This window comes from Rhinolophus ferrumequinum, chromosome 9 (assembly GCF_004115265.2).
Source record: "Rhinolophus ferrumequinum isolate MPI-CBG mRhiFer1 chromosome 9, mRhiFer1_v1.p, whole genome shotgun sequence".
In the NCBI taxonomy this organism is placed as follows: domain Eukaryota; kingdom Metazoa; phylum Chordata; class Mammalia; order Chiroptera; family Rhinolophidae; genus Rhinolophus; species Rhinolophus ferrumequinum.
The window spans coordinates 418,356-444,479 of record NC_046292.1 but is presented as its reverse complement, the minus strand read 5'-3'; the positions used below and the strand labels follow the sequence as shown (position 1 = coordinate 444,479).

The 26,124-nt window shown below is 60.6% G+C and overlaps 2 protein-coding genes across 3 annotated transcripts; one reads left to right on the top strand and one right to left on the bottom strand.

Moving 5' to 3' along the window:
* Window positions 1–1,138: 1,138 nt before the first annotated feature.
* SCNN1D (sodium channel epithelial 1 subunit delta) lies at window positions 1,139–12,565 on the bottom strand. The gene is made up of 15 exons (XM_033113684.1): window positions 12,066–12,565; window positions 11,706–11,987; window positions 11,193–11,331; window positions 4,666–5,036; window positions 3,739–3,946; window positions 3,451–3,641; window positions 3,159–3,247; window positions 2,916–3,079; window positions 2,700–2,798; window positions 2,343–2,460; window positions 2,107–2,185; window positions 1,953–2,010; window positions 1,752–1,782; window positions 1,507–1,637; window positions 1,139–1,390 (listed from the first exon to the last, which is right to left on the bottom strand). The coding sequence occupies exons 1-15, from the start codon at window positions 12,563–12,565 to the stop codon at window positions 1,139–1,141; spliced, it is 2,712 nt and encodes a 903-aa protein (XP_032969575.1).
* On the top strand, window positions 11,865–25,142 carry UBE2J2 (ubiquitin conjugating enzyme E2 J2). 2 transcript variants are annotated; one of them, XM_033114843.1, is made up of 8 exons: window positions 11,865–12,042; window positions 15,834–15,964; window positions 18,392–18,432; window positions 22,368–22,470; window positions 22,554–22,692; window positions 23,102–23,182; window positions 23,655–23,908; window positions 24,803–25,142. In XM_033114843.1, the coding sequence occupies exons 2-8, from the start codon at window positions 15,834–15,836 to the stop codon at window positions 24,831–24,833; spliced, it is 780 nt and encodes a 259-aa protein (XP_032970734.1). In that variant the 5' UTR covers window positions 11,865–12,042; the 3' UTR covers window positions 24,834–25,142. The 2 variants fall into 2 exon arrangements, with proteins under 2 accessions (XP_032970734.1, XP_032970733.1); XM_033114842.1 differs by lacking the exon at window positions 24,803–25,142 and having other exon boundaries at window positions 23,655–24,258.
* Window positions 25,143–26,124: the final 982 nt, after the last annotated feature.

Below are 26,124 nucleotides of genomic sequence, written 5' to 3'. Positions count from 1 at the left end.
TTGATGAAAACTGACTCCTTACACCCCCAGCCCACATTCCCCAGGCCTTTCTGCCCTTCTCTGGACTGGACTGTGGCTCCTGGTAGGATGCCAGTTGGTGGATGCCAACTGGCAAGGATTGTCTGGGCCTGGCCAGGCCCCCAGGCAAGCCCTAGCCCTGCAAGGTGGCCCCGTGCCCAGTGTCCTGTCCCCCAGCCCCAGAAGTGTCTGTGGCTCCAAGGGGTGTGGAGGTGCAGCCTGAGGTTTTCAGTTCACTTGGGGAAGGGTGATCAGGAGGCATGCACACGTTCTAGCCACCAGGTGGAATGGCAGGTTTTATTACAAAGGTTACCGGGTGCCTCGGCCTGGTCCTGCACTTCCTCCCACTTGCCCTGAGCTGAGGGAAGCTCTGCCTGATGCCTGCACACAACCACACACAGGTATAAGCAGACGTGTTGACACAGACTCATGACACTAATACCAAGCACAGACACTCCTGTGTGGAGGCATCCCCTAGGCATGCATGCACGCACAGACAGACGCATGCACCTGCACACAGACTCTCTCCCATGCACAGACACATGCATGCAGACACTCGTGTGCACACATACTCCCACTTTGTACGTGCACACATGCATGTGCATACTCCCATGCATACGCATGCACTCGTTTGTGCACATGTATTTCCATGCACACCTGCATGCACAGACACTTGTGCGAGCGCACATGCATGTGCATACTCGTATGCACACAGACATGCACACACACACATGCATGCACAGATGCTTGGTCATGCCTGGAACATGAGAATCCAGAGTGGTGGGGACACTCCTTCCTATCCTGGGCCTCCTTGAGAACTGAGGCCACCACTGGGCAGGGTAGTTGGGCTGATGAGAGGCTCTGATTGCTGGGCACCCTAGTGACGGCCTGCCAGTCCTTGGGCTGCCGGTGCTGCTGCTTCCTGGGCCCTAGGTTTGGCTTGGCCAGCTGAGGAGGCCCTGTGGGGCTGGCCTGGCCCACTCTGGACAGCCAGGAGAGCCTGCTGTTGCTACAACTCCCAGGATCAGACTAAGTGCAGTTTGGTTCAGGTGTCAGGAATCTTGACACCCACTCTTGGCCTCGCTCTTCAGCTGAGACTCCTGTCAGAGCCCTTGAAGCATCACCAGCTGAGCCCTGGGATGTTTGACGTCATGCCTGCAGTCACTTGACAACTGGGTGGCCTCTGGCTTGGAGTGGGATGCCCATTACTGCCCTGGCTGGGACCCTGGGCACAGCGGAGCCGGCGGCAGCCCAGCAGCACGGTGAGGGCTATGGCGTCAAGCAGCAGCTCCAGCAGCTCCAGGACGGAGAGAACGGATGAGCCGAACCACAGGCTCCATAGGCTGCCCATGGCGGAAAGCAGCTGTGGCACCTGTTGGCACCAGTGGGCAGTGAGCGTACGCACAGGGCCCTCAGGCTGGGCTGGCACGCCAGTGTGTCTGGCAAGCTGCTGCCCCCACGCCAGCCCATGGTCCCTGGCTGGCTCACCGAGTAGACAGGTGTCTCATCCACCGTGCGGTAGTTGAGCTCCTGGTAGAAGATGTTGACCTTGGCCACATTGCTTCTGGAGTGCAGCACAGATGTGGGGTGCTGAGCCCTGGACCTGCATGCTGGGGTCCCTCCCTGGGGGCACTGAAGGGTGAGGGTGGCAGGAGGAGGGGCCCAGACAGGACCTCTGGAGGAGGAGGGGTGCTCCCAGCTGGGGCTTGCACTCCCGCTAGGGTTCCGTCCACCTGGCTGGCCCAGCACCGCTAGGATCCAGTCCTGCACACAGGAGGGTCACTGAGGCCCTGCTCCTCCCGGCCCTCAGGCACTGAGCGGCGGGTTTAAGGGCAGGGACCACAGGGGCAGAGGCTGGTGTAGGGTGGGCTCCCTGGGACCCAGGAGGTTCCTCTGCTCCTCTGCCCCACACCCCACCCCTTCAGGGGACTCACCGCTGACGTGGAGGAAGGCCACCTGGCGGTCCCGGCAGAGAGTTTGTATGAAGACTCCCTGGGAGAGACAGACCCCTGTCACACCCCTACTGTACAACACCCCTGTTGGGCCTAGGGCAGTGACCACCCCGATCCCCACACCCGCCCCACTCACCTGCAGGGTCTGGGGCAGCGGGTCGCACAGGAAAGCCGGTGGGTCTCTAGGTCTCTGTAGAGGCGGTAGAAGCAGTGACCTGGGGAAGTAGGGGTTACAGATGAACCTGTTAGGAGCGACCCAAGGGTGGTGGGGAGGTTTGGGTTTTGACAGGACCTGCGGGCGATTCTGCCCCCGCGGCCCAGCGCAGGTGGGCGGTGGGCGGGGCGCGGGGCGGTGGGCGGGACGGGCCTCACCCCAGGCCGGGTGCCGTGCGGAGCTGCAGTACTCAGCCCCGGTCGGCAGGGGGTAGAAGTAGTAACCACAGGAGCAGGTCTCCACCATCAGCTGCTGGAAGCAGGAGACCAGGCAGGCCTGGGGGGACAGCAGGGAATCGGAGCTGACGGTCACGGGGGCAGCCATCCCTCCCCGGGACCGGCCTGTCTGCCTGCCGGCCGGCCGGTTCACCTCCCTCTCACCCCGCCCACCCCCTCGACCCCCCCCACTCTCCCCCGTCTCTCTCAACACCCCCCTGACCTCCTCTGACCCCCCTCCCCTCCTCCCTCCCCGGGTCCTCCCCCCACGGCCACCCCCCACCCCCGACGCAGACGCACTTGCATGGTGTACGAGGTGTTGTACAGCAGCGGCACATCCAGGCCCTCCACGCCGTCGGTGCAGCTGCCATAGGGACTCCCGAGCCGGTGCACCTCGTCCTGGGAAGGGGGCTGCTTCAGTCCCGACCCCGAACCGCCCTCGCCCTCAGGCCCCAGGGCTAAGCTGGGAGATCGGTTTGGGGCCCCTCCTCTGTCCGCTCCCAGGGGCCATCGCACCTCTCGGATGCCGATGGTGGTCTCGGTCCCTGGCCGCACGCTGAAGCCGCGGTGCTCCAGGAAGGGAGTGTGGTTGCGCTTGTGAACCATGACCTTGATGCCAGCCTCCGTGGACAGCAGCGGCAGGTGGTCCTGCTGCTCAGCCCTGAGGACCAGGCTGATCCCTGGCGGAGGTGGGGGTGGGGCGTGAGGCCAGACTTACAGGAGCCCCCTGCCCACACCCAGCCCCAGGCTGGCACTCACCGTGGGTAATGCCTGGGCGCTGTGCAGCCCAGTCCCCATTGAAGGTGTAGCAGCTGCCATAGGTGGGGTGGTGGAATGTCTGGAAGTGTCTGGAACCAAGGACTACGCTCAGACCAGGGCAAGGACTAGCACATGCCCTGGACCGGTCGCCCATTGCGTGTGGCCTGAGGGACCGCAGCCTGCCTTATCTCTTGTCTGAAGAGAGATGTTTGGGACTGGCTGGACCCCAGGGGTGGCACCCATGCCGGCTAGGTGGGGAGGAGGGGAGTGGTCACTGCCCCACCCCACTCACCGAGCCTGGCAGTCCTGGCCATTGTAGCGGCAGGAGAAGACAAAGTGGCCACCTTGGCTTCGGTGGCTGTCCTCACGGTCAGTGGGCAGCAGAGCCAGGATGCTGATGTAGTGGAAGCGGTACCACGCTCGCACGGCCGTCACACCTGACGGGTAGGCCCGGTAGAAACAGTCGCCCCCGGTACTGTTGCACTGGGGGTGGGGGTGTCAGTTCAGCACAGGTGCCACGCCTGCCTTGCCCACGCCCACCTCAGCACCCTGCAGGCCAACAGCGTGCCCAGACACTCACCAGTCTGAAACCCACTTTGTTCTGGCCGCCTGGGCCTCTCAGTCTCTGCAGGCGGATTGCACGGTCCAGCTGGAAGGCAGGCTCTGGGCCAGGGGCCTCCGCAAATGGGGCGTCTCCACTCACGCTGAAGTTGAACTTGTAGAGGGCATAGATATTCTCCTGAGCAAACGCATCCAGTGCCAGCAGCTGGCTGCGGGCCAGGCTGGGCCTGTGGGGTGGGGCGCGGCAGGGGCCAAGTTGAGTCAGAGTCACACCCCCAAGGTTCCCCCACGTCAGTCCCGGGGCATTGCTGGGCAAGCCTGTCAGCCCCCACAACGCTGACCCCAAAGGTCAGTGGGCAGCAGCTCCTCCCCCTCCTTGGGATGCCTAGAGGGAGATTCTGAATTGGGAGCCGGGCTGCAGAGTGAAGTCAGTGCCAGCTGGCCTGGCCACACCGTGGACCCCCCCATCGCCCTGGCAGCTCACCGCCTCTCTCTGTCTTTGCTCCTGTTGCCTCCCCACCTGGAAGGCTGCCCTGCTCCCTCCTCCTGGAGGGCTCCCACCATTGAAGTCCAGCTCCAGGCTGCCCTTTTGGAAAGCCTCCTCCCACCTCTCTTCACACTGCCCACTGCTGCCCAGCACCTGGGTGCCCCTCCAGGGTGCCACTAATCACACCAAGTCCCAAGTGGCTCTTCCTGGTCTTTTAACGCCTACACCCTCTCAGGGGGCAGCGGGCCAGAGGTCCTGAGTGGGCACAGGGGTGGAGTGATGTGGCATCATCAATGAATGACCCAGGCTTCCTGAGCCAGTGGGGCTTTCCACTGTGACCACACCCGGAGGGACGTCACAGGCTGCAAAGCGGAATCAGGAACCCCTATCCTGGCTCCCATCCTGGCACCTTAGCTCTCATCCCAGCCCCCAGCCCCAAGCCTGGCCCCCAACTCTCACCGGTGTGGGTTCATGTCGCACAGAGTGACCGATGGGAAGAGCTTTCGTTCCGAGTGCACAGACACGGTCATGATGACGGGGTACTGCCAGTACTGCTCAAAGAGGAGCCCGAACTGCCAGTAGAGCGTGCCCAGTGCGCCCAGGAGCAGCAGCCCCCAGCACACCGTCTTGAGGCGGTTCTGGCTGGAGCAGACCAGGCGGATGGCGCCGTGCATGGTGGCGTTCGTGCAGAAGAAGGTGAACAGCTCCCTGAAGGACGTGTGCAGCTCCACCAGCCTCTCCCCGCGCCCCTCCTCCGGCAGTGACGGCTGGACCTCGGGGGACTTCCAGGTCCCGAGCCCTGCACCCACTGCTTGGGTCACTGCTCCAGTCTGTGTCCAAGAAGTGAACCTCAGCAGGGCCCCAGCCTGCCACCCAGCCTGACCCCCACCCCGGTCTCTCCACTCTGGGCCAGTCAGACTTCCATTCTCTGTCCCTGGGAACTGCCAGGGACAGTTGAGTCCTTTGGTCACCAGTGGCACGGCCCAGCCAGCTGACAGTCAAGAGAGACCCCATCAGAGGCTTGTCCACGCTTGGGACTGGCCATGCAGCTATCCCTGTGATGGGGCATGAGGCAGCCTCCTCAGACCTGTCTTATCCTGGTGGAGCCAGCCTGGGTGATGGGGGCAGGGACAGCAGAGGACAGGCGTCCCAGCCCTGCCTAGCCTTGTTTGCAGTCTTGAGGCTGGGTGCGTCTCTGCTGCCATCCTCCAGATGGGGCAGAGACCTCTGGGGAGGAGCAGACCAGGTGACATGCTCAGGGTGGGGCCTGTGCTGTGTGTGGGTCCAGAGCCTAATGCTGGGGGGGACGTGTGAAGATTTGCCTCCGGACCTCGATGGCTTTCACCACCCCCAGCAGCCAATGTGGCCACGTCTGACTGGGTCTTACGGGGCCAGGATGGTCTGGCCGTGTCTGGGCCGAGAGTCCGGCTTGAGTGTTGTTTAGTGCTGGGGGCCTGGTGTGAGGCATTGTCCCCTGAGCTGAGTCCCCGGGGAAGTCCCATCTGAAGAACTTAGGCTTCAGGAAAAGTGGTCAGGGGGATCGTGGGCCAGCCAGTGGTGAGGCCCTGAGGGCCCCAGGAAGTGGAGCCACAGCCTTCCTGGTCCCCAGTCCTGTGCTGGAGGTTGCAGCATCCCAAACCTCCAACCCCTAGTGCACAGGGACGCTGGCCCTGGACGTGCACTGAGTCACTGCATGGGCTTCCTGTGGACTTTCCATGCTGTGCCTATCTCCATCTGAATCATTTTGCCTCCTTGCCACCGTGAGCAGCTTCCTGGGCTCTGGCTCCTCCCCCAACCTGGGTGGGGGCACCTGGGGAGGTGCTGGGGGGACAGCATCTGCTGCGTCTCAGCCAGCACATGCCCGGCCAGGTGTGCCTAAGCTGCTCCCATGTGTCCTGGAAACATGCGTGTTGCAGCAAGCCAGCCAGCTTCGTGGGCCGGGTACGAGGTAGGGGTGGCCAGGAGCACATGCCAGCACAGGGTGCTATGGTGGGTTCCACACAGCACAGAGCTCTGCCCATACATGTGCCCTATGGTCACGCGGAGCCCTCACAAATAAGGCAGGACCCTTGGCTGCGTGCAGGTAAGGAAAGGAGGCTTCTGACTCCAGTAACCACGTTCCTTTCCCCTTTGACACGGAACCCAAACCAACCCCTCCCACGCCCCCTGGGCTGCCAGGCCAGAGGGGGAGCTCTGGAGGCTTGGGTCTCCAGGGCCAGCCACTCAGAGCCTCCAGAGCTTCTAGAGATGGGGGCAGAGTCCAGACACCAGGACAATGTCCCCAGGCACACTGGAGAGAATGTGGGCACTGCAGGCCCAAAACACCTCAGACAGCAGGAGCAGGGGGCGTGGTGTGCACACACACGTGTACACACACACGTGTATACACACAAGCACACATACACGTGTATGCACACACACCAAGCCTTCAGTCACTGGGGGCTGCATGAGGGAGACTCGGGACCCTCCTGTCTTCACCCTGTGTGTGTGTGCTCAAGGTGACACATAGGACACAACCCCCCGACTTCAGGCTAGGGATACCCCAAGAGATGACTGCCGGATTGCTCCACATGGGAAGGGGTACCCATGTCAGGCACCCCTTGGTACCTGTGCAGGTGCTTCCATTCTCCTGTGGTAGGTGGCCAGACCGTGGCAGCTCCAGCAGGTGACAAAGTGGGATGTGGCCCAACACTGGCTGGGCAGCCTCCTATTTATAACAGGTAGGCATGGGGCGAGGTGTCGGGGAGGGGCCAGCCTGTCCAGGGCAGCCACACCTGCTCTGAACCTGGAAGGGGACACCCTTGGGGGCAGGGATGGGGGTCCCACCCCTGGGTGATCCTTTCTTGCCCAGAGCCTCGGGAGTGAGGCCTGGGACCCTGACCCTGGCTGGGACTGAGGGGGTTCAGGTTTCTGGAGGGAGAGGGGAGGCCTTGGATGCACCCCTACCCCCCGCCCGCCAGTCCCCCTCCTGCCCTCAGGACGGATGCCTGTTCCTCATGCTTGGCAGACAGGACGGCCCCTCAGCTCCCTGACTGCTCACCACCACCTGCCCAGTTCACACTGTCAGCTCTAAGCACAGGTGCCTGTGGCCAAGGGACGCTGGGCAGGGGTCTCCACCCTCAGAAGCCAGATGTCCCCAGGACCAGTCACCCAGCCACTGGCATTGGCTAATTATGGGAACAACCTGGGGCCTGGGTGTGGAGATAGCACTTGAAGTCCCAAGGCACATGGCTCAGCCTCCCCAACAGACAGTAAGGCCACCACTGACCACACAACACATGAAGAGGACACACCACACATAAAGAGGACACAACACACGCTAAGAACACACACTACTCAAATCACAAGTCACACTGTCTCTGAGGCTGAAATCCTTGGCCTACGTGTGGCTGTGGGAGGCAGGACGACGGAATATCCTGCCCCTACATCCTTTTTCCAGCTCTGGTCCCACTGGGGGACGCAAGATGTCCCCAGGACGACCCAGAGGCCTCACCATCCCAGATGACCAGACCCTCAGCCTGGCTACAGGTTTGAGAGGTCAGCTCAGGACCTCCTGCTCCCTCCCCAGGGCAGGCTCAGGGTCTCTGACACCCTACCCTACATCAGTGCTAAGGACCTGGGCTGGGATGAGGGAGGAACCCCCACTCCTGACCAAGCAAGGCCTGGGCTGTGAGAAGGGGTGAGGTCACCTCCTTATGGCTTTGGAAGGAGGCAGATGGCTACTGGTGACATCTGGGAAAGAGAAGTCACGCTGGAGGAAGAGCTGGCCAGGGTGTGGGTGCAAATCATGGCTCCGTCACTCGCTGGCTGTGACCTTTCCAAAATTACTCAACGTCTCTGAGCCCATTTCCTCAAGTACAAAACAGGGCTGAGGTGCCTTTTCACGCTCGAGGCTCAGAAGTGAGACCAGCTGCTGTTACCGGTGTGCAGAATCCTCTCCCCGGTCAACATCAGAGTCCCCAGACTCAGCACAGGCCTGGGGTGTCGCTGGCCTGCCACCCCTGAGTGATTTTCCTCTGCCCTAGGGGAGGCCTCTAGGCAGAACAGGAAGGCCCCAGGCACTCTGGGTGATTAGAACCTGAGCAATCTGCATCTCCCAGCATCACAGAGGTTGCAAAGTGAGCCTCCTGGAAAGGGGCTGGAGAGCCCAGCCTCAGGGACCACCCAACTGTGGCCGGAGGGTCTTGGCCAGCCAAGGGCAGCTTGCAGGGAGCAGAAGTCCTGGCTAGGGGCAGGGGCTGGCCTGCGATGACTCATGCCGTGTGGGACTCGTCAGAGCTGGTCTAGGAGAAGGCACAGACCCTCCTTACCTTCTAGGGAAATGTTGCAAGGACTGCCAGGGCGCCAACAGAAGACACTGGGGGCCGAGGGTCAGTGCCTGGGTCCACACCCACGTCTGGGCCCCTGGGGAGGGGAGGAGGCCACTCAGATCCTGTCTTTCAGAGAACAGAGGAGGCCTCCAGCTTCCTTACCAGGACACAGAGACTGCGTCCAGTGGCAGTGAGGCCAGCAGTCCCCGGCCTTTCCTGGCTTGTCCCCTTCACCTGCCTCAGCAAGCCCTGCAGTCCCCAGAGGAGCAGGAAGTCCAGCTGGGTCAGTACAGGGCATCCTCAGCTCCTAGCACGATGTGAGCCCATGTGGTCACTCGATGGCTGTGGACAGAACATGATAAGGCCTGAGAGAAGGTCAGGCGGGCACAGCTGGCCGCACCCTGCTGAGCACAGCCTCACTGGGCCTTTGAGTGGTGGCCTCCATGGAGGCTGGGCTATCAGAACTTCCGCTTCCAGGCCGGGGTACCCTGGAGACCACGGATGCCTGGCATTTTATGGCATCCACCTAGGCTCAGCTTCCTCTCCTGTGGGCGTCCCCACCCTCAGGGCCAGCAGAGTTGGCCTGGGGGGTTTCTGGTGCAACAGGTGTGATGTCTGGGTCTGCAGGTCTGTGGGCTTCCTAGTGGGCATGGGCAGGTGGGTCACCCTCCCTGGGCCTAAGGGTCGGCCCATCTGGTGCCCTGCCCGAGGTGAGTGTGGGCTCTTCGTTGCCATTGTACAGCCTTCCACCTCCCCCAACAACTGACGGCTGTCAGGCAGGGGCTCTGGCCACTGCTGTGGGGGATCCCAGAGATGCCTCCAGCCGACATTGCAGCTGTGCGGCAGGCTTCTGTAGGATTCAGCGTCCAGCCAGGTATCTCCCGCTGGAAGGGGTGGGGTGTGTGCACACTTCCTCCCTGTCATCTCCAGTCTGGCTCTTTTGTGCCTTGGCCAGAGGGTCCTCACTGGTCAGATGTGACTTTGGCCTTTAGGTCCTGCCCTGGGAAGGGGGCAGCAGGCATTGGTTGGGGAAACATCCTGGTTCTAACACTTTTTGGTTTCCTGGCAGCTCCTATGACAGAGGGTGGGCCCCTCATCCAAAGTGCTCAGAAGTGGATGGCATTGTCCCCTTCCTGCAGTATGTCCATCCACCGTGCTTGGTGGCAGAAGTCCCTTCCGAGGGCAGCTTTGGGGTTTGAGAAGGTTCCGGTCACCACATGCCACCAGTCTAGCTGCCCACTCCCGTCCTAACTGCTGAGACAACCAGCTCTGTGGCCAGATAGCTGGGCAGCCTGGGTCTTGCTGACCGGAAGGCAGCATACGAGTATGTGAGGCTGGTGGTTTGAGGGCCACGGGGTCTCAGCAGGACCGCCTGGCCATACATAGCTGTCTCAGGTATCTTCTCTCTCAGGGTGTGACAGGGGAGCTTGGTGAGCAGGAGGCTGGGGCGGGGGGCAGTGAGACTGAGAGTTCTGAGCTGAGCCTCCCTCGGCAGCCTTCCCATTGAGATGTCCCCACGGAAGCTGGCACCCCCACTTTACACAGACACAAATCGAGTCAGGAGAGGGCTTCTGTCAGCCGAGACCCCAGCCCCCACCATCACTGCGCTGCAGGTGTGAGTGGGTGTGTGTTGGACACAGCTGTGCTTGACCCCCCCACGTGCCCGCCCACAACTAAAAACAGCTGGGCCCGCCCTGCAGCTCTGGGAGGAAGGGTCAGAGGAGGGAAGGCAAGAGGCTGAGATGTCACCTGAGTGTGGTGGCAGGAGGCAGAGTGCAGGAGACCACCGCCTCCGCAGGGGAACACCAGCCTTCTCAGAAGGAAGGGACAATGAGCACAGGCAGCGGGAGCAGCCTGGGTTCCTGTGGGCTGACCGGCCTGGCGGGGGCCTGAGTGGTGTGCACTCCTGGGTTCCGGCCAGGGCCCCGGGCCAGGCCTGCAGCAGCCAGTCAGATCCTGTCTGAGGTGCCCCGGGTGAGCCCGGCTGTCCATCTGCCCTCTGCCAGTGGCCATGGCTAGACCTATCCATGCTTGGTGTCCATCGTCAATTGTCATGTGGCCAGCTAGCCTATCCTGAGAGGCAGGCAGGGTTGTGGTGGAAGCTGAGGGGTCGGGCTTTGGACCCCAGCTAGCTCTGCTGCACAGTGATGGCTCCTCTGGCTCTGTGCAGGCCGATGACCACTTCCCCCTCATAGTCCATAGGCAGCATCACCCCCTGCACAACCTGTGGGGGGCACCCCAGGCCCCGACTGGGCTGCCTCTTTAGGGTGGTGGACAGTGTGCTGGCCCTCCAGTCATGCAGGGCTGCCCCACCCCCACCTGCCATCTTCACGTCCCTCTGACATTCCCCACAGCAGATGTAAGGTGAAGAGCACCAGCTACAGGCCCCTGCTATCGAGGAACAGTACACTCCCCTCTGGGACCCCAGCCGCCCCACTTGCCTTCTTCAGTCCCCCTTGCTTGGCGGCGTGGCCAAGCTCTGCCTCCCCCTCCCCCAGGGCCAGGGAGGGAACCGTGGGAGCCGAAAGGGAGCCTCAATGCAGTGTCCACTGGTGTATAATGACCCCATTCATGGGCTGGGTGGAAAATTTGGTAGGGAAACAATGGAACTATTTTTATGAGAATGGCTCTCCCCATGGGCAGGGGCTGGGCACGCTTGCCCACAAGTGATCCCACCTGACACAGGTTCAGGCAGGGCTCGCAGTCCCCACGCCTCACTGGTGGCCAGACAAAGCCAGCGGCCCAGTACTTGACTCTCAGGGGCCTTGGACAGGTTCGCTCACTGATGGGAGGGGACCTCGAGTGCCTGCTGCTCCTGAGAAGTGGGCACAAGAATTGGGCCCCCAGCCGGACTGGGACGATACTTTGGAAGGTGGCTGGTGGGAAAGTCGGGGTTCCCAGTGAACTCAGGGAGGGGCGCATACACGCACCCCCGGGGTCACCCTTTAACTGGCTTATCTTCCCGGAATGGTGCATCGCCCTCTTGGCCAGACGCTCCTTAGCCCAGAGTAGTGGGGAGGGGAGTGTAGCGGGTAGGGGGGTCAGGGATCCCCGGGGCTGCCCGCCGGACAGGGATATGGCTGATGGATGCCCGGGAAAGGAGTAGAGGCCTGACCACCGACGCCCAGGGGCTCCAGGGAAGTGGCCCGCTGAGCTGCCTGCCAGTGCGCACGTACTGACGGCCCACACCTCGAGCCCCGCCCCGTGGAGCTGCTCTCCAGTGCGCACGCGCCGACGTCCCCATCCCGCTGGGCGGGGCAAAGCAGCGAGATGCGGGCGAGGTCCGCCAGGCCGCCTAGAGCGCCCGTCCCAGAGAGCCGCGCACCGGAATCGGAAGCGAGGACGGTCCCGCCTCTCGAGCGGCCATCTTGGAAGCTGAGGCGGCGGCGGCGCTGCGGCGGTGCGGTGCGCTCTGTCCCGGGGCGGCGCTGCTCTTTGGCTCGGGCCCCTCTCTCCGCTCCCTGCTCCGGCCTCGACCACGGCGAGCCTGAGCGCGGCGGCGGCCCACGCGCGGCGACGGGGAGAGGTAAGTTCGCGTCGCGGCCCTACGCCAGGGCCTCGGCCGCGCGTCCGCCCCGCCGGAGCCGGCCCCAGCGGAGGGCAGGGGGAGCGGGACCGGCCCGGAGCTTCCGAGCGCGGAACCCGAGGTCGGTTACGGCAGGGCGTCCGGGGCTCCGGGCCGGGGTGATCCTGCGGCCGGCTGGGGCATTGGGTTGGCCACACGGTGTGCCTCTTGCGGGAGGGCCTCCTCCTGTTAGTGGCTCCCCTGGGGGCACCTCCAGGACGTGCCGGCAAAGGTCTTGGTCTGTAAGTGTGTCCTGGGAGTCCGTGTTGGGGTGGGGGTGGGACCGTTCAGCCTGCCGCCGCTTCACCTCTGAGCAGGGAGAACCCCAACCTGTTTTCTGCGTCCCGGCAAGAAACGGTGTGCTTGGGGTTATGCTCCTTGGGGGGATAATAGAAAAATCAGGTGGGAAGAGTGGGAAGCCGTAGTCTGGTGATTCCACCGCCCGCCGGCCCGAGTGGGACCTGGGCCCCGGCAAGCCCCCCATCTGCGCGCTTCACTCTCCACATCTGCTGGTGACCTGCATGGTCTCAGCCGATGGCCAAGGGTAAACTTCCAGTTTCTTGTTCAGTTAATGCCACGTAGCTGGTGTTAATGCAGATACAGTTCCCAACCGCTTGCCGGGCCCTGGCACAACACGGCTAAAGAGAGGTAAGGCCTCTTCCGCTCCTGGGAATAGAGCGCACAGGTGTGTAAAGCCACACGACACTTCTGTTCGTTCCAGAGGGGTGAGACTTGGTGTAATCCAGCTTCAGCAGAAAGGAACTTGAGGGTCTCACTTGATTGAAAAGTCCAGTGTGTAGATTTCAGGGACGGTGGATCTCGGCTGGGCAGTGCACACCTTGGTGGCAGCTCTGTTCTCGGTCAGGTGCGTGAGTGGTGGTGGGGCTGCCTCCATCAGCCCTGGGCTTCCATCCAGCCCATGAAGCAATCTTGCTGGAGAAGGGGGAGACTTCCGTGAAAGTCCTGGGCATGGGTGTGTCACGTGCCCAGCTGGTCGGTCAGGCAAAGGTCTCATGCCACACCATCACCTGAACTGCACGTACATGGAGCGGAGGACTGTCCGGAGAGAAAGGGAACCGGTAAACGGATGCTGGGCAGACAAATCTGTCTCAATATGAGACTGAAGGGGTTTGTGTCCTGTGATGCTGGTTCAGGCTCCTTTCCTTCAGCTTTTGGGTATTTAAATATTTTTTACGCGTACTGTGTCTTTATTAATGTCTACACTCTCTTTCCTTCGTTGTAACACACCTTACGTGCTCTGCTGTGAGGACTTGGTTTGGAGGGAGCCCGAGGCACACGTGTGTAGGCGCTACACACTATAGGCGGTCGCACCTGAAATCCCTTGGAGGAGTCAAGAGAGCTCTGTTCTGAGTGAGGCAAAGGAGGGGTCCTTAGGGAGCCCTTTCCTTCTTATGAGCTGAGTGGTTGAATCGTAAGTAGAATTTTCATAATTTGGCTTTGGAAGTGAGACTAAGAGAAGTTTGTGACTGCCCAGGCGTGGTCTAGTTTGTTTTGTGTGGCTGTCCGTTAATCTGCCTTAAGCATCCAACCCAGCCACTTGGCTGAGTTCAAACCGTTGCGTTTGAATTACCCAGAGAATTGTTCTGCATGCGGCAGTGTTAACTTTAGGTGAACATTTAATTTAATTTAAAAGAAACAGAACAAGTCCTGTAGTGGCTCTGCTTTTGGATTGTTGCTGTTTGTTACCAGGTGTCGGTTCAAGGTGAGCCACCTGGCCCATTAGGTGTGTCAGGGCAGGTGCTCGGAGGCACTCCCTTCCCGGGCTGGTGTGTGGCCTGCTCCTGCTGTGGCTCTCGGGTGGTGTCTGCCGGGTGTCTGGGAGGCCAGTGAAGGACAGTGTGGAGGCATCTGGCCAGGAAATCAGGGAGGCTTTTGTGGGGCTTGGCCTCCGAGCTAGGTCGGGAAGGGCCAGTGGGCACTGGGCTGGGAGGCTGCCATGCGGTTAGCACGAGAAGGGGCCATGGCAGTCGGGCACTAGGAGAGCTGGCTGGCGCTGCTTTGTAGGGGCAGGTGGGAGGTGTTGACGTTTATTTGCCTGGCTGTGGGGGAGTCTGGAAGGGCTGTGATTAGACCTGAGTTGAGAAAGGTAACGTGACTTAAGCGTACAGGAGCCACTGAGATGGGGAGGGACGCCGTTGTGGTTGGTGGAGACAGTGACGCGGCCCTGCATTGGGAATGGGGAGGGGGCGGCAACCGGAACCCCGAGGTTTAGGAACCCCAGAGTGAGCAGCAGAGGTGGGTGACGGGCGCGCAGGACGACGCCTGGGGTCCCTGGCCGAGCCCCGCTCTGCAGGCCTGGGGCACAGGGCGCAGTACACACCCACAGCACCCCTGCTTAGGTCTGGTGGGGGTGCTGCCCTGAGGAGCCTGCAACCCTGCCACAGGGGCAGGCGTCCCCAGAGCCCTCTGTTGAGCCGAGGTGGGAGCAGGGGCCGAGGGAAGGAAAGAGCGAGCCGGGGCTGTCCCTAGGCCCGCGGCAGAGGTAACTTCCTGTTTGTACAGACAGGGATGCGGGTGGAGAGCCTGGCCACTGCCGTCCTGTGCTGGGGCGCACTGAGTGGCCGAGTGCTGGCGGCGTGGGGGTGAGGGTCCTAGGCATGGCTCCCTCTTCACTGCCCACCTCCAGTCTGTCACCCTGTGGTCTGGGTGCTGCTGCCTCCCCGTCACCCTACGCTCCCTGCGGGTCCTGTCTCTGCGTCTTTTACACCCGAGGCTGTCACACTTTCTTTTTAGCTGCACAACCTTCTTACCGTTGCACCTTATAAGGATTACGAGAAACTCAGCATATAAAACAGATGCACTTGGAGCTGTTCTGGAGCCTGTGAGAGTGGGGAGCCCTTTCTCCCCCCCACCCCCCTTCGCCTCTGGAGTGCAGCCAAGGTGTCCCAGGGCCCCCGAATCAGGCCCTGTCTCTCATCTTGAATGAGCCATGGCTTCACTCCTGGTCCCCAGCCTTTGGTGCTGTCCTGCACCATCCCGTCTGTCCCATACTGCTGCATCCATCCTGTACTGAACCGCCAGAGTGACCTTTCTGACCCGAGGTCTGCTGTGCCTTCATTCGGGCCTGAGGCCCTTCTGGAGCGCTGCGGCGGCCTGGCCCTGCCTGCCTGGCCAGCATGGTAGTCACCATTCACTGCATCGGCGCTTGACAGTGACCCAGTGCTGTTCCCCGGGCATAGTGTGCTTTCTTAGGCCTCTGCCTGAAAGAGGGGAAGGTCTTCTTTCCCCTCTCCCAGCACGGGGTCTGAGTCTCACGGGCTCCTGTCTTTCTCATCTCAGAGAGATGTTCTTTCTCGGCTGCCCTGCCCCTTCCATCTACCGTGCCCAGTGGGAAATGTGCCAGGAATTGGGTAACTAGCCTTGACAGGAGCTGGTTGGGGGTGCACCCTGAATTCCATGCTGTGAGCAGCCCCTCGCTGCGATGTTACTAAGCAGAGTTAGGCAGTCAGGTCCAGGCTTCATACACCTCCACCTGGGACCGTTTGGAATTAGAATCAGCCTTTGAAGAAAATCTTTGTCCCTGACATTGCATAAGTGAAGGTCACAGCAGGACAGACGGAAGAGGAGAGCCTGCAAGGCCTGCGGGGTCGTAGTGGGTGGGTGAGTCAGGATGGCCCCAGCTCTGTGTGCTGGGGTGAAATGTGCATGTGTGACGGCCGCGAGCGCTCTCGGGAGGAGCGGCGATGGCATGTCTTTGGTTCCTTGTGAACGTCAGTGTTTGTTTCCAACAGATGAGCAGCAGCAGCAGTAAGAGGGCCCCCACGACAGCGACCCAGCGGCTGAAGCAGGACTACCTGCGCATCAAAAAAGACCCTGTGCCTTACATCTGTGCTGAGCCCCTCCCGTCCAACATTCTGGAGTGGTAAGGCTCTGTCCGAGTCCACGCCTGCACTGCCTGTCGCCAGCCCTCTGCTGTCCTGGCGGGGTGGCCACTGGGAAAGGTGCCTGCAGCCAACTCGAGTCAGTAGCCGTGAGGCCTGCAGACGCTCTGTTGTCTTCATAATGGGCGGCGGCCGGGGACACGACGGGTCCTTGACCTCAGCCCGCTGGGGCTGGAGCGAGTCCTTCCTGGGGAAGGACTGCGTCTGGGGGGTCTCCTAGCAGTTGAGAGGAAGCTGCAATTCTGGACTCTCCTCTGCGTCTTGGCACTGAAGTAGCTGCCCTGCCTTGGGCAGTCCATGGCAGTGCGGACGGGTCCCGGTGCCCCAGCTTTGGGCACTGGCCCGGCCACTGCCAGGCAACCGCCTGGCTGACACAAGAGCACCTGTGCCACGAACTTGGTGTTATAGACGCTCCCGCAAGTTAAAGGATGGTGAGGGCTCCAGGCCGCTACAGAAGGGCTGCCCTCACCAGGCTTGCTGGGGTTCTGTAAGGAATCCCAGGCAGGGCTGAAACTTTAGGAAGAATTTTTTCTTTGTTTGAAGGGTTGTTTATGGTTTTTTTTGTTTGTTTTTTAAGATTTTTATTGGGGAACAGTGTGTACTTCCAGGATTTTTTCCAAGTCAAGTTGTTGTCCTTTTAATCGTAGTTGTGGAGGGCGCAGCTCAGCTCCAGGTCCATTGCCATTGTTCGTTGCAGGGGGCGCAGCCCACCATCACTTGCGGGAGTCAAACCGGCAAGCTTGTGATTGAGAGCCCCCTGGCCCATGTGGGAATCAAACTGGCAGCCTTCAGAGTTAGGAACATGGAGCTCTAACCACCTGAGCCACCGGGCCAGCCCGTAGTTTATGTTTTCATCATAAAAAGTGCTTTCAATTTTTTGAAAGATTTAGCCGAGAGATTTAGGAGAGAGATTTAGCTGAGTTAAACAGAAGCATTTTGCAGGTTGGACAGCTGTTCGGGAAGCACTGTCCTTGGCTTGCAGACGAGGGCTGATTCCCGTAGGTGGGCGAGGGCTCCAGAGTGAGGTGGGCCTTGGCGTGTGAGCGAGCCGGCAAAAACCGAGTGTGGCCCCAGGATGTAGTTGGCAGATGGAGGGGGGACATCCTTACTGTGTGGGGGACCCCTTCCCACATGTGAGTCTGGATCTCTAGATTCAGTGATTTGCTGAGAGGACCCACTGCCAAGGTTTATTATGGTGAAAAGACAGCAAAACCAGCAAAGGGAAAAGGCGCAGGGGGCAGAGGCCGCGGGAGACCAGCAAGGCCCCCATCCCTGCAGACTCACAGGACTTGCCTGGGACCATGTGAGAGGTGCTCTCCCTCCCGCCCCAGTCCGCTAGAGACCCAGCAACCACAGCGGGGGCGGGTCATGGGGGCGCCTCTGCCTGGCACCTGCAGAAGTCTACACTCCGAGCATGTGCAGCCCCCAGACACGGTGTCAGGTCCCATGTGTGAGCTCTGCCCCCAGAGTGCTGCCCGGCCTCACTATGCCGCCCCAGCGCTGCTGGGCGCTCGGAACACGCGCCCACTGTCCCTTCCCAGCGACCTCACATTGGCACCGGAATTGGAGCAGTGACATTAAGGCCACGTTCCGGGTGTGTCCGTGCTTGGCTGCGGGGCTGTTCCTGCTCAGCTGACAGAGGGTCACAGCCTGTTTTGGGAGTAAATCATATCAGCCGGCAGACCGCAGGTGTCGGCGATCGTCCGACGTGTTAAAATGGTGTCGTTGTGCCCTGGAGAGAAGAGGTGTTGGGAGGGGCATCACAGGGCACGGTTGCATCTGGCCTGGCGTTTCTGCTTCCTCCTCTGCCTTTCTGTGTGGAACCCGTAAGCTTGGATTCATTGACGTGAGCCGAAGCCTTTGATGGCGTGGCGAGAGCTTCGTGGGCACTGCTGCTCCTGTCCCAGCACGCGGACTCCTGGGCTTGGGCCCTGGGTGTGGCCTGGTGACAGTCATGCAGTCCCTGCTGCTCTTGCTGGAGGATTCTTGCTCTGAGGTTGTGTCTGGTTCTTCCTGGACTTCGACGCTGGGGACACAGCCATCTCGTGTCACCAGCTGCCTGCCGTCTAGTCTACTGCATCGTATTTGGGCACACTGAAAAATACAAAATGTCAAGGACGGCTTGTGAAATGAAAGTTTTAAAAATTTTCAGTTGACGTTAATGGTTACAGAGTATTAATTTGCATATTGCTTCGTGGCAACAAAGGGGCTTGTGGAAAACTTAGAGGGTCGGCTTCTGAGACCCTGCGACAGGGGACTCAAGCCTCTGCGGCAGGAGGAACTGACCCTGACCTTCAGTCTGCGCACCGAGCGTGTGAATGTCTGGCTTTGGCTGGGCCCTGCAGTGACTCAGGTGGGAGAACGCGCCACCCACCCCCAGAGCCAGCTAACTCTCCTCTCTCCCTCAGGCACTATGTGGTCCGAGGCCCTGAGATGACCCCTTATGAAGGTAAGTCCGCCCTGAGCTCCTGTGCCCTCAGCAGGCCTGGCCTGTGCACACCTCTCACGTGGGGGTGCATTCGTCAGAGTGTTCTTCCCTGGCCCACACGCTGCTTTCCTCTACATCCTGGAGGTGCTTGCTCAGTGCTTTTGCTCGTGTGCCCCAGGGACCATCTGTGAGGCCCGCCGAGTGTAATGTCAGCGCAGTCAGAGCCCATAGGCAGTAAAACGCGCTGGGTTCTCCTGCTGCTTCCTCAGGCCGGGATGGATGTTGTCTCAGGGAGAAAGGTGTGTGGACCGAGTACACTCTCTGTGCCCAGTCCTCGGTGGGGCAGGGTACTGAGGCTTAGGGAACCCTCAGCGGGCACCTCCCCGCTCCTAACTGCTGCTGACGCCAGACTGGTGATGCCACCTAGGGTCGTCTGGTGTCGTTTACAGAGTGACCTTGGAGCTGTCAGCAAGCTCCTGGGCCTGTGGGGAGCCAGGCGTCAGCCTGGGTGGAGAAGTAGCCATGGCCGGGCAAGCCCAGGGCACAGCCATGGCCAGGTGGGCAGTGCCTTTGGTCCAGCCACGGTCCTGACTCCAGGTGGCTGGAGCAGCACGTGGGGGTTTTGCATAATATTTTACTGGAAAAGTCCTGCTGTAGAGGAGAAAGTTAGAGAGCCACTGCCGGACTTCAGAGGAGACTTGTGGGTAGTTGGGAATGAGGAAGGTCCAGCTCTGTCGAAGGTAGTTTGGCAAATGTGTCACTAGCCTCACCAGACTCTCCTGTGGCCTGGGGTCTCCGTTCTGGGAGGATCTGTCCCGGGATCTATAGGGTGAGCGTGTCACTGGAACGTCACACTGGGGCCGGCACACAGGGGCAGCCGAATGCCCAGCAGCGGGCTACCAGCTTGAGAAGGCTTTGTGTGGGCTGGGTTCCTAGAAATGTGCAAGGACGGGCTTCAGAAGGGAGCGCAGATCGATTAAGATGCGGATGTTAGACGTGGATGTTTTCAGCAAACTCGAAGAATGGGGACCAGGAATGGGCAGTGTTCTCCCTTGTGGTGTGATTGTGCCTGGCTTTTATGTTTGTTCTTTGGGGTTCTAGTATTTTCCAAATACAGAGTGAACGTTGATTAATTTTGTACAGACCCCCACCTCCAAGACGAGCCAGGACTGTTGCTGGCGGAAATGAGCCCGGCGCCTGGACGGGGTGGAGGCGGCAGGGAGAGAGGAGGGCAGCCCCGAGTGCAGGTGCGCGGGGGCTGGTCCTGCAGGAGACCCCATGTCTCCCCCCCTGCTGGCCTGCCCTGTCTCCCGTCTGGGGAATAAGGCCTCCCTTTTCAGACCCAACGCTGTCACTCAACGTTTTTTTCTGTCCCGTCCTCCTGTGTATTTCTCTGCTGGGTTAGGCCCTCGGATCCTCCCAGTAAAGAGTCCCTTCAGAGACCAGAAGCTTTCCTGCTGCCCCCCACACTGCCCGTGCCCCTGCCCCTCAGCTCAGGGCTGCCTCCTGCTGGCTGCTCTCAACAGGGTCTCCAAGGGACCCCTCTGAGGGGCCGCACCTGCCAGGCAAGGGAGGGTGCTTGGCCTGACGGGGCCCGTGTGGGCTGTGCCCTCCTTCGCCCTCTGGCTCCTGGCATCTGACCCTCCCTTCCTGCTGTCCATGGCCATCTGGCTGTGTCCTCGCTCTGGGCCCCACTGGTCGCAACAGTTCCCAGGTGGCTTCCTGGGACACAGGTGTCGCCAAAGAATGCTCCCTAAATTGACCTGTGGGTTTTACCAATCAAAACCCTCACAAAGTTTTTCATAGACGCACACAATCTTATTCTAAACTTTTTATTCTGAAATTTACATGGAAAGGCAAAGGACCTAGAATAGCTAACAGTTTTTATAGAGCAGAGTGGGAGGAGCCACTGGGCCTGAGGTCAAGACTTGTGTTTCTGCAGGACAGCAGGACAGGGCAGTGGCTGCCGGGCATTGGACCGCAGCTCCGTGGGGGAAGGGCCCCGTGGCCCGCACAGGCCTCCCTTCCGTCCCCAGGGTGGGCCATGCCTGGGGCTCGGTCCCCTGGACACTTAGCTTGAAGGGGGGGGGTGCTGCCTGCACAGGGGCCCCCACACCCGCTAGCTCAGGAGCACTCAGAGCTGCCCTTTGACCTCAGGGCGAGGATCCGCCCTCCCAGCGCCCCGGCCTGCTCTCGGGGTGACACCTCCCAGGTCTCCCCTCAAACATGGCTTCCCCCAGAATATCCTCTGCAGAGTGAAGTGCACGTCTTCATGTATCTGTGGTTTGACGTAAGCAGCTACCTGTGTGTGTCGCAGCGTGCTGTCTCCCCTTGAATTTGCTTCCTGGAGGGTCCCCTCCGCCCATTCCTGCACGGACCCCACGGTGCGCTGGGGCCTTGCCCAGGCCCTGCCTCTGAGGACCTTCCTCCTGGCGGGGTTCTGCTGTGCTGGTGTGCGTTTCTGGGTGTGCAGGAGAGGCGGGCCCACGGGTCAGTGTATTGAGTCCCCTGCGGGCCCACACTCAGCCAGGCAGCACCCCCCACCCTCCGCGGAGTTCCAGGCACTGCCCTGGCTTCAGGCCCCTCCCTGATGGGCACTGAGTCACAGGTGACGCCACTGGAGTCTCCTGCATTTTCCATCGGGCCTTTTCTTAATGACTGGGCACTGCTCTGTCTGCCATTGGTAGCGTTCGCCTCCCACTGGGGAACTGCAGCCCATGGGAGGTGGTGGCAGGCCTCACCCAAGAGTGGCGTTGGTGCAGAGCCCTATGGCAACTGGGGACTGGTGTGTCCCAGTCCTGGAGGCAGTACCACGCCTGGGTGCGGGGGGGAGGACGGGGCAGCGCTCCTCAAGCCTCACTGTATGTGTGCACACATCCGTGCATGCACACGTCCTGCTCAGCCCAGCCAGTCGGGTGGGCCTGGGGCTCTGCATTTCCAGCCAGCCCCCGGGGCCTGCCCTCAGAGCCAGGCTGTGAGGCCTCGAGTGGGGCAGGCTGGTGGGACCTTGAACTAAGCGGGCGGGGTGGAAGCAGTGAGGCCAGCGAGGTCATCCAAAGTGTGGGGTGGTGGGGCCAACAGCGTCTGCCGACGGAGCAGGTGTGATAGGGGCAGGGGCGCCCAGAGTTTAGTCTGAGCAGCTGAGGATGGAGTCGCTGTGTGTGTGAAATAGCAGGACTTCTGTCTTGGGCCTTTTTGGGGCAGTGTCACCCAGACGGTCAGTATCTGGGCCTGGAGTTTGGAGAGGGGTCCAGGTGGAGGGGCCAGCTGGACAGTAATCAGGTACTCCCCAGGCCAGGTGAGACCCCCTAAGTGCAGGTGGTCGGGACAGGAAGGGGAGCCAAGCAGGGTGGATCTTCAAGGACACAGGGTCAGGAGTGGTCGTGAGGCCTGACATGTGGTCAGACTGCCCAGTGGGGGTGTCTGGTGACCTCGAGGTCAGGTTTGAGGGACCATGGTGGCAGCAAGAGGCTTGTCAGGTGATGGGCGAGCGTGGCAGCTACGGACAGGGCTCCCGTGGTTGTACGTGACGAGGGAGCAGGCGGCAGGCACTGGATGGCTGTGGATTCAGGGTTTTGTTTCCTGTTGTTGTTTCAGAGGGGAGAAATGGTGGCAGGTTTGCTCACTGCTGGCGGAGTTTGGTGAAGGCAAAGTGGGTGGTGCGGGAGAGGGAGGATCTGGAACAGGAGTGGCCTCAGCTGACGTGCTTCCCGGTGGTTGAGGGGTGGCGAGGAGCCCTTGCAGCTTCTCCTTTGACGCTCTGCTTCGGGTGAGGGGCATGCATAGCCATGGGGGCAGGGGGCTGCTCCCAGGGTGTGGCCCCGAGCCCCCGTGAGACCGCAGCAAGATGTGTGCATTCCAGGGACGGTCAGCCAGTAGGCACTGAGGTGGGGCTGGGGTGGGGACCAGGAGGCGCCGCGCTGGACCATGACCCCGCTCTTTCTGTTTGGCTACAGGTGGCTATTACCATGGCAAGCTGATTTTCCCCAGAGAGTTTCCTTTCAAACCTCCTAGTATTTATATGATCACTCCCAATGGAAGATTCAAGTGCAATACGAGGTAAGGTGCGGCAGTGCTCCTGCGGTGTGAGTGTGGTCCTGACGAGCGTGCGCTCTGGTGAGTGGTCCCTTTCTTCTGTGCAGGCTGTGTCTTTCCATCACGGATTTCCACCCAGACACGTGGAACCCGGCCTGGTCCGTGTCTACCATCCTAACCGGGCTCCTGAGCTTCATGGTGGAGAAGGGCCCCACCCTGGGCAGCATAGAGACGTCAGACTTCACGGTGAGGGGTGCAGAGCGCCGTTTGCATGTTGGGGGGGCTCCCGCCCGTGTCCCTGCTCCCCAGGGGCCCCTGGAGAGACCCTGGGCCCTGGGGGCCCAATTCTCCTCGGGAAGGGTGTGCAGCACCGCAGCCCCTCCATTCTGTGAGGGTGTCTGCCTTGTTAATTGGCTTTTATTTTCCTATTATTTAAGTAGGAATCAAATTTATGATCGTTAACTGATGATAGTGGAAAGATAAATAAGTCTTTATAGGACTAAATGAGCTTGTTGTGAAGACCAGGCTTACCGAGTGCATCCAGTGCCGCGAAGACAGCGGCAGCCCTTGACTATAAAGTAATCTGCTTTTAGAATTTTACACAATTGGAATCAGCCTTTCATTGGGCTACTCTTTCCCTTCTCTTTCTTCCCAGAAGAGACAACTGGCTGCACAGAGTTTAGTGTTTAATTTAAAAGACAAAGTCTTTTGTGAATTGTTTCCTGACGTCGCAGAGGTAAGAAAGCTGGCAGGTAGTTTTGCTTCCCTGGGTCAGAAACTCTCAGATCCATTTTTTTCCAAAGAGAAAATGTATGTGCCCGGTGTCCCTGGGCACCGAGGGTCACCTGTCCCTGCACGCACTCTAGGGTCCGGGAAAGCGGGGCCGGGGCCTGTCCCCAGCAGGGCATGGAGCTGGAATGCTCCCTGGTCTTGGTGGCCGGGAGCGGGGGAGGCTGGGCCACAGGCAGGTCAGGGCCACAGCCAGTCAGGGTCATTGGGGCCTGGCTTTGTCCCCGGCCCGCGAGGTGCAGGCTTGGTGATTCTGGCTAGTCACTTGGCCCCCACATCTGTAAACCGGTCCCAGCAGCGCCCACCAGCGAGGGCGGGCGGGTGTCAGAGATTGCGACCTTGCAGGGTCCCACGGTGGATCACAGGACCCTCCCGGGTTTGTTTAGACCAACCCTTGTTTCTCGCTATTGTTCTCTTAGGAAATTAAACAGAAACAGAAAGCACAGGATGAACTCAACAGCAGACCCCAGGCTCTCCCGCTCCCAGACGTGGTTCCCGACGGGGCAGCGCACCACGGCCAGAACGGGCTCCAGCGCCTCAACGCGCATGCGCCGGGGGCGGGGCCGCACCTCGCGGGCCTGCAGCAGGCCAACCGGCACCACGGACTCCTGGGCGGCGCGCTGGCGAACTTGTTTGTCATAGTCGGCTTTGCGGCCTTCGCCTACACGGTCAAGTACGTGCTGAGGAGCATAGCTCAGGAGTGAGCCGCAGGCCGCCGCCGGCACACGTGGTCGCCAACGGGGACGCTGGCCCGAGCCTTGCCACTGGCTGGCCGTGCCGCCGAGCGCAGGGCGGACCCGCCTGACTCGGGGGGTTAGCTTTTTAAAACCTTTAAGAGGAAAACAAAAGCCAGAGTGTGTGGTTTGGATTTGGAGCAGCCGCGAGATCGCGAGCCCCTGTTCTCGCCTGGGGTCTGTCGGGCCGTGGAGCTCGGGTGTCCAGGAGGAGGGCCTCGTGCTTGGGGTAGAGCTTCTCTCCTGTATCGTCTCTTGGACCTGTTTAGTAAACCCGTTTTTCATTTTATTAGATTTGGTCACTTACAAATACAAAACTCGATGCCCACAAGTACTCTGCGTGCGTTCTTAGTCCCACGGAGCTCCGACCCGCCAGGCAGGAGCCGGTCCCAGGGCTGCGCTCGGCCGTGTGGGCGAGGGCCTGGCGGTGGGGCCCGGGGTCGGGCTGGCCAGGGAAGGCCATGGACGGGGTCCGGAGAGCGGGGTTCGGCTCTGGCGTGTTAATGCCTGTTGGCCTGGAACGGAGCAGCGGGCTCCCAGGAAATCGCTCCTTGCCTTGCTGAGGTCGGAGGTGGGAGTCTGCCCTTTCTGACCACAAGGTGTCGTCCTTCTCCTTAGGGGGCGGCCCAGCCGCTCTCACATACAGGGCCTCCCCTCCCTACCAGGCTCCTGGGGCCCCCTCCTGTGCTGGTGGAGGCTGGAGCCCCCCCAGCAGCCCTCGAGGCGGGGGTCCCCACCCGACAGGCAGTTTCTGCGCACTTTGAAGCTTCCGTGGTACCTGGGCCAAACCTTGGGTTGACCCTCAAGGTAGGCTTATGTGTTCCTTTTTCCAGCGGATCCGTGCCAGCTGCCAGCCCTTCCTAGAAGGTGACACAGAGCTGGGCATCACCAGGGAAAGGCTGTCCTGGGAGGACACGGCCAAGTTCAGGGGTGGGCGGCAGGAGGCTCTCAGTTTTGGATTGCTGACACCGTCCCGCTCTACGTCTGTTTGCTGAATTCACCTGTGAGAACCACCGGATGACACTGACCTCACTCCAGAGGCCAGCAGGAAAACTGAAGTGCAGCCATGCATTTTCACATCTTTGATTTTTTTCTGTTTTTTTTGATCAATTTATTTAAAATTGCCCTATAATTTACCACTTGTATGTATTTAATCCACTCTTGTGAAAAAAATCTTTCATTATATCTTTGTTCCTAAATTTTGTGCTGTTTGAGTCTGTGTTGGCATAAATGCAAGTCCACCTGGGCCCTATGCCCAGTGCCCAGGTTAGCCCGTGGGCAGGCTGCCGTGTCTGCAGCAGAGGTGGTGTCCTGATACCGACAGTGGACCCTGGTGGTGGTGCCACGCCATGCTGGCCCCCAGTGTCTGCTCCACACACTCAGTGTTTGCTGAGGCTCGGGAGGCAGAATGTCTAGCAAACACCTGACTTAACGTGTTACTTCTGTTCTGCATTTAAATGTTCATTTAAAGCCCGGAGTCAGCAGTGGGGGTAGGTGGGTGCTGTGTAGTCTTTACCCGGAGCCGAATGGGCCCGCTGCCCCACTGTGGCCTTGCTGCTCTCCCTTGGGGGTCACAGCCCCTGGTGGAGGGCGACTGGGCATCCTTAGAACCCCCCTTGGACGGATGCATCCAGGTTGGTTGCAAAATCTGTCTTCAAGAGAGCAAAGCCCCAGATAAAGTTGATGTCCCATGGACATGTGTGATGCAATCCTCAGTGTGGAGAGTGGTCTTGGAGCAGGGACTTCCTGCATTCCTCCCCAAAAAGGTCCCCCAGGCCTGAGATTGAGGCTTTCATGCCAAGAGGCCTTGGTCTGAGGCTGTGCCCAGGGCTCCGTGGCCCGGCCCTGCCCCGCCCCAGGGAGTTGGGTGTCCAGTGTCTGGGTTGTGGGCTGGGTGGGTGAAGAAACCACTGGCCTGAGCCCCCCCACAGTTGGTAGCTGTGGCAAGAAGGTGTGAACAACTTAGCAGGCCCCCTCCAGTCCTTTTCCACGTACCTCCAGTGCTCCCCAGGGGAGGTGGGCCCCAGAAGGACCCTCAGGATATGGGGGGAGGGGCACCTGTCATGTGGACACTGGAACCTGTGGAACCTGCCCCACCAGCCCCAAGCTTGAGGGGGCAGTGTCCACCACAGAGCATGGCCTGGCTGAGACACGT

What these genes read in the sequence shown, in the direction of transcription:
- SCNN1D (XM_033113684.1), bottom strand. Translation starts at nt 12,565, where the DNA reads ATGGGGGGCTTGCCGGGGCCCAGGTCCCACTCGGGCCGGCGGGCGGTG. An exon ending in GGCCAGGACTGCCAGGCTCG is followed by an intron (nt 3,248 to 3,450) that starts GTGAGTGGGGTG and finishes CCTTGGTTCCAG; the next exon opens with ACACTTCCAGACATTCCACC. An exon ending in CCACCATCGGCATCCGAGAG is followed by an intron (nt 2,799 to 2,915) that starts GTGCGATGGCCC and finishes CCCCCTTCCCAG; the next exon opens with GACGAGGTGCACCGGCTCGG.
- UBE2J2 (XM_033114843.1), top strand. Translation starts at nt 15,834, where the DNA reads ATGAGCAGCAGCAGCAGTAAGAGGGCCCCCACGACAGCGACCCAGCGG. An exon ending in TAGAGACGTCAGACTTCACG is followed by an intron (nt 22,693 to 23,101) that starts GTGAGGGGTGCA and finishes CTTTCTTCCCAG; the next exon opens with AAGAGACAACTGGCTGCACA. An exon ending in GCCTTCGCCTACACGGTCAA is followed by an intron (nt 23,909 to 24,802) that starts GTACGTGCTGAG and finishes TCCTTTTTCCAG; the next exon opens with CGGATCCGTGCCAGCTGCCA.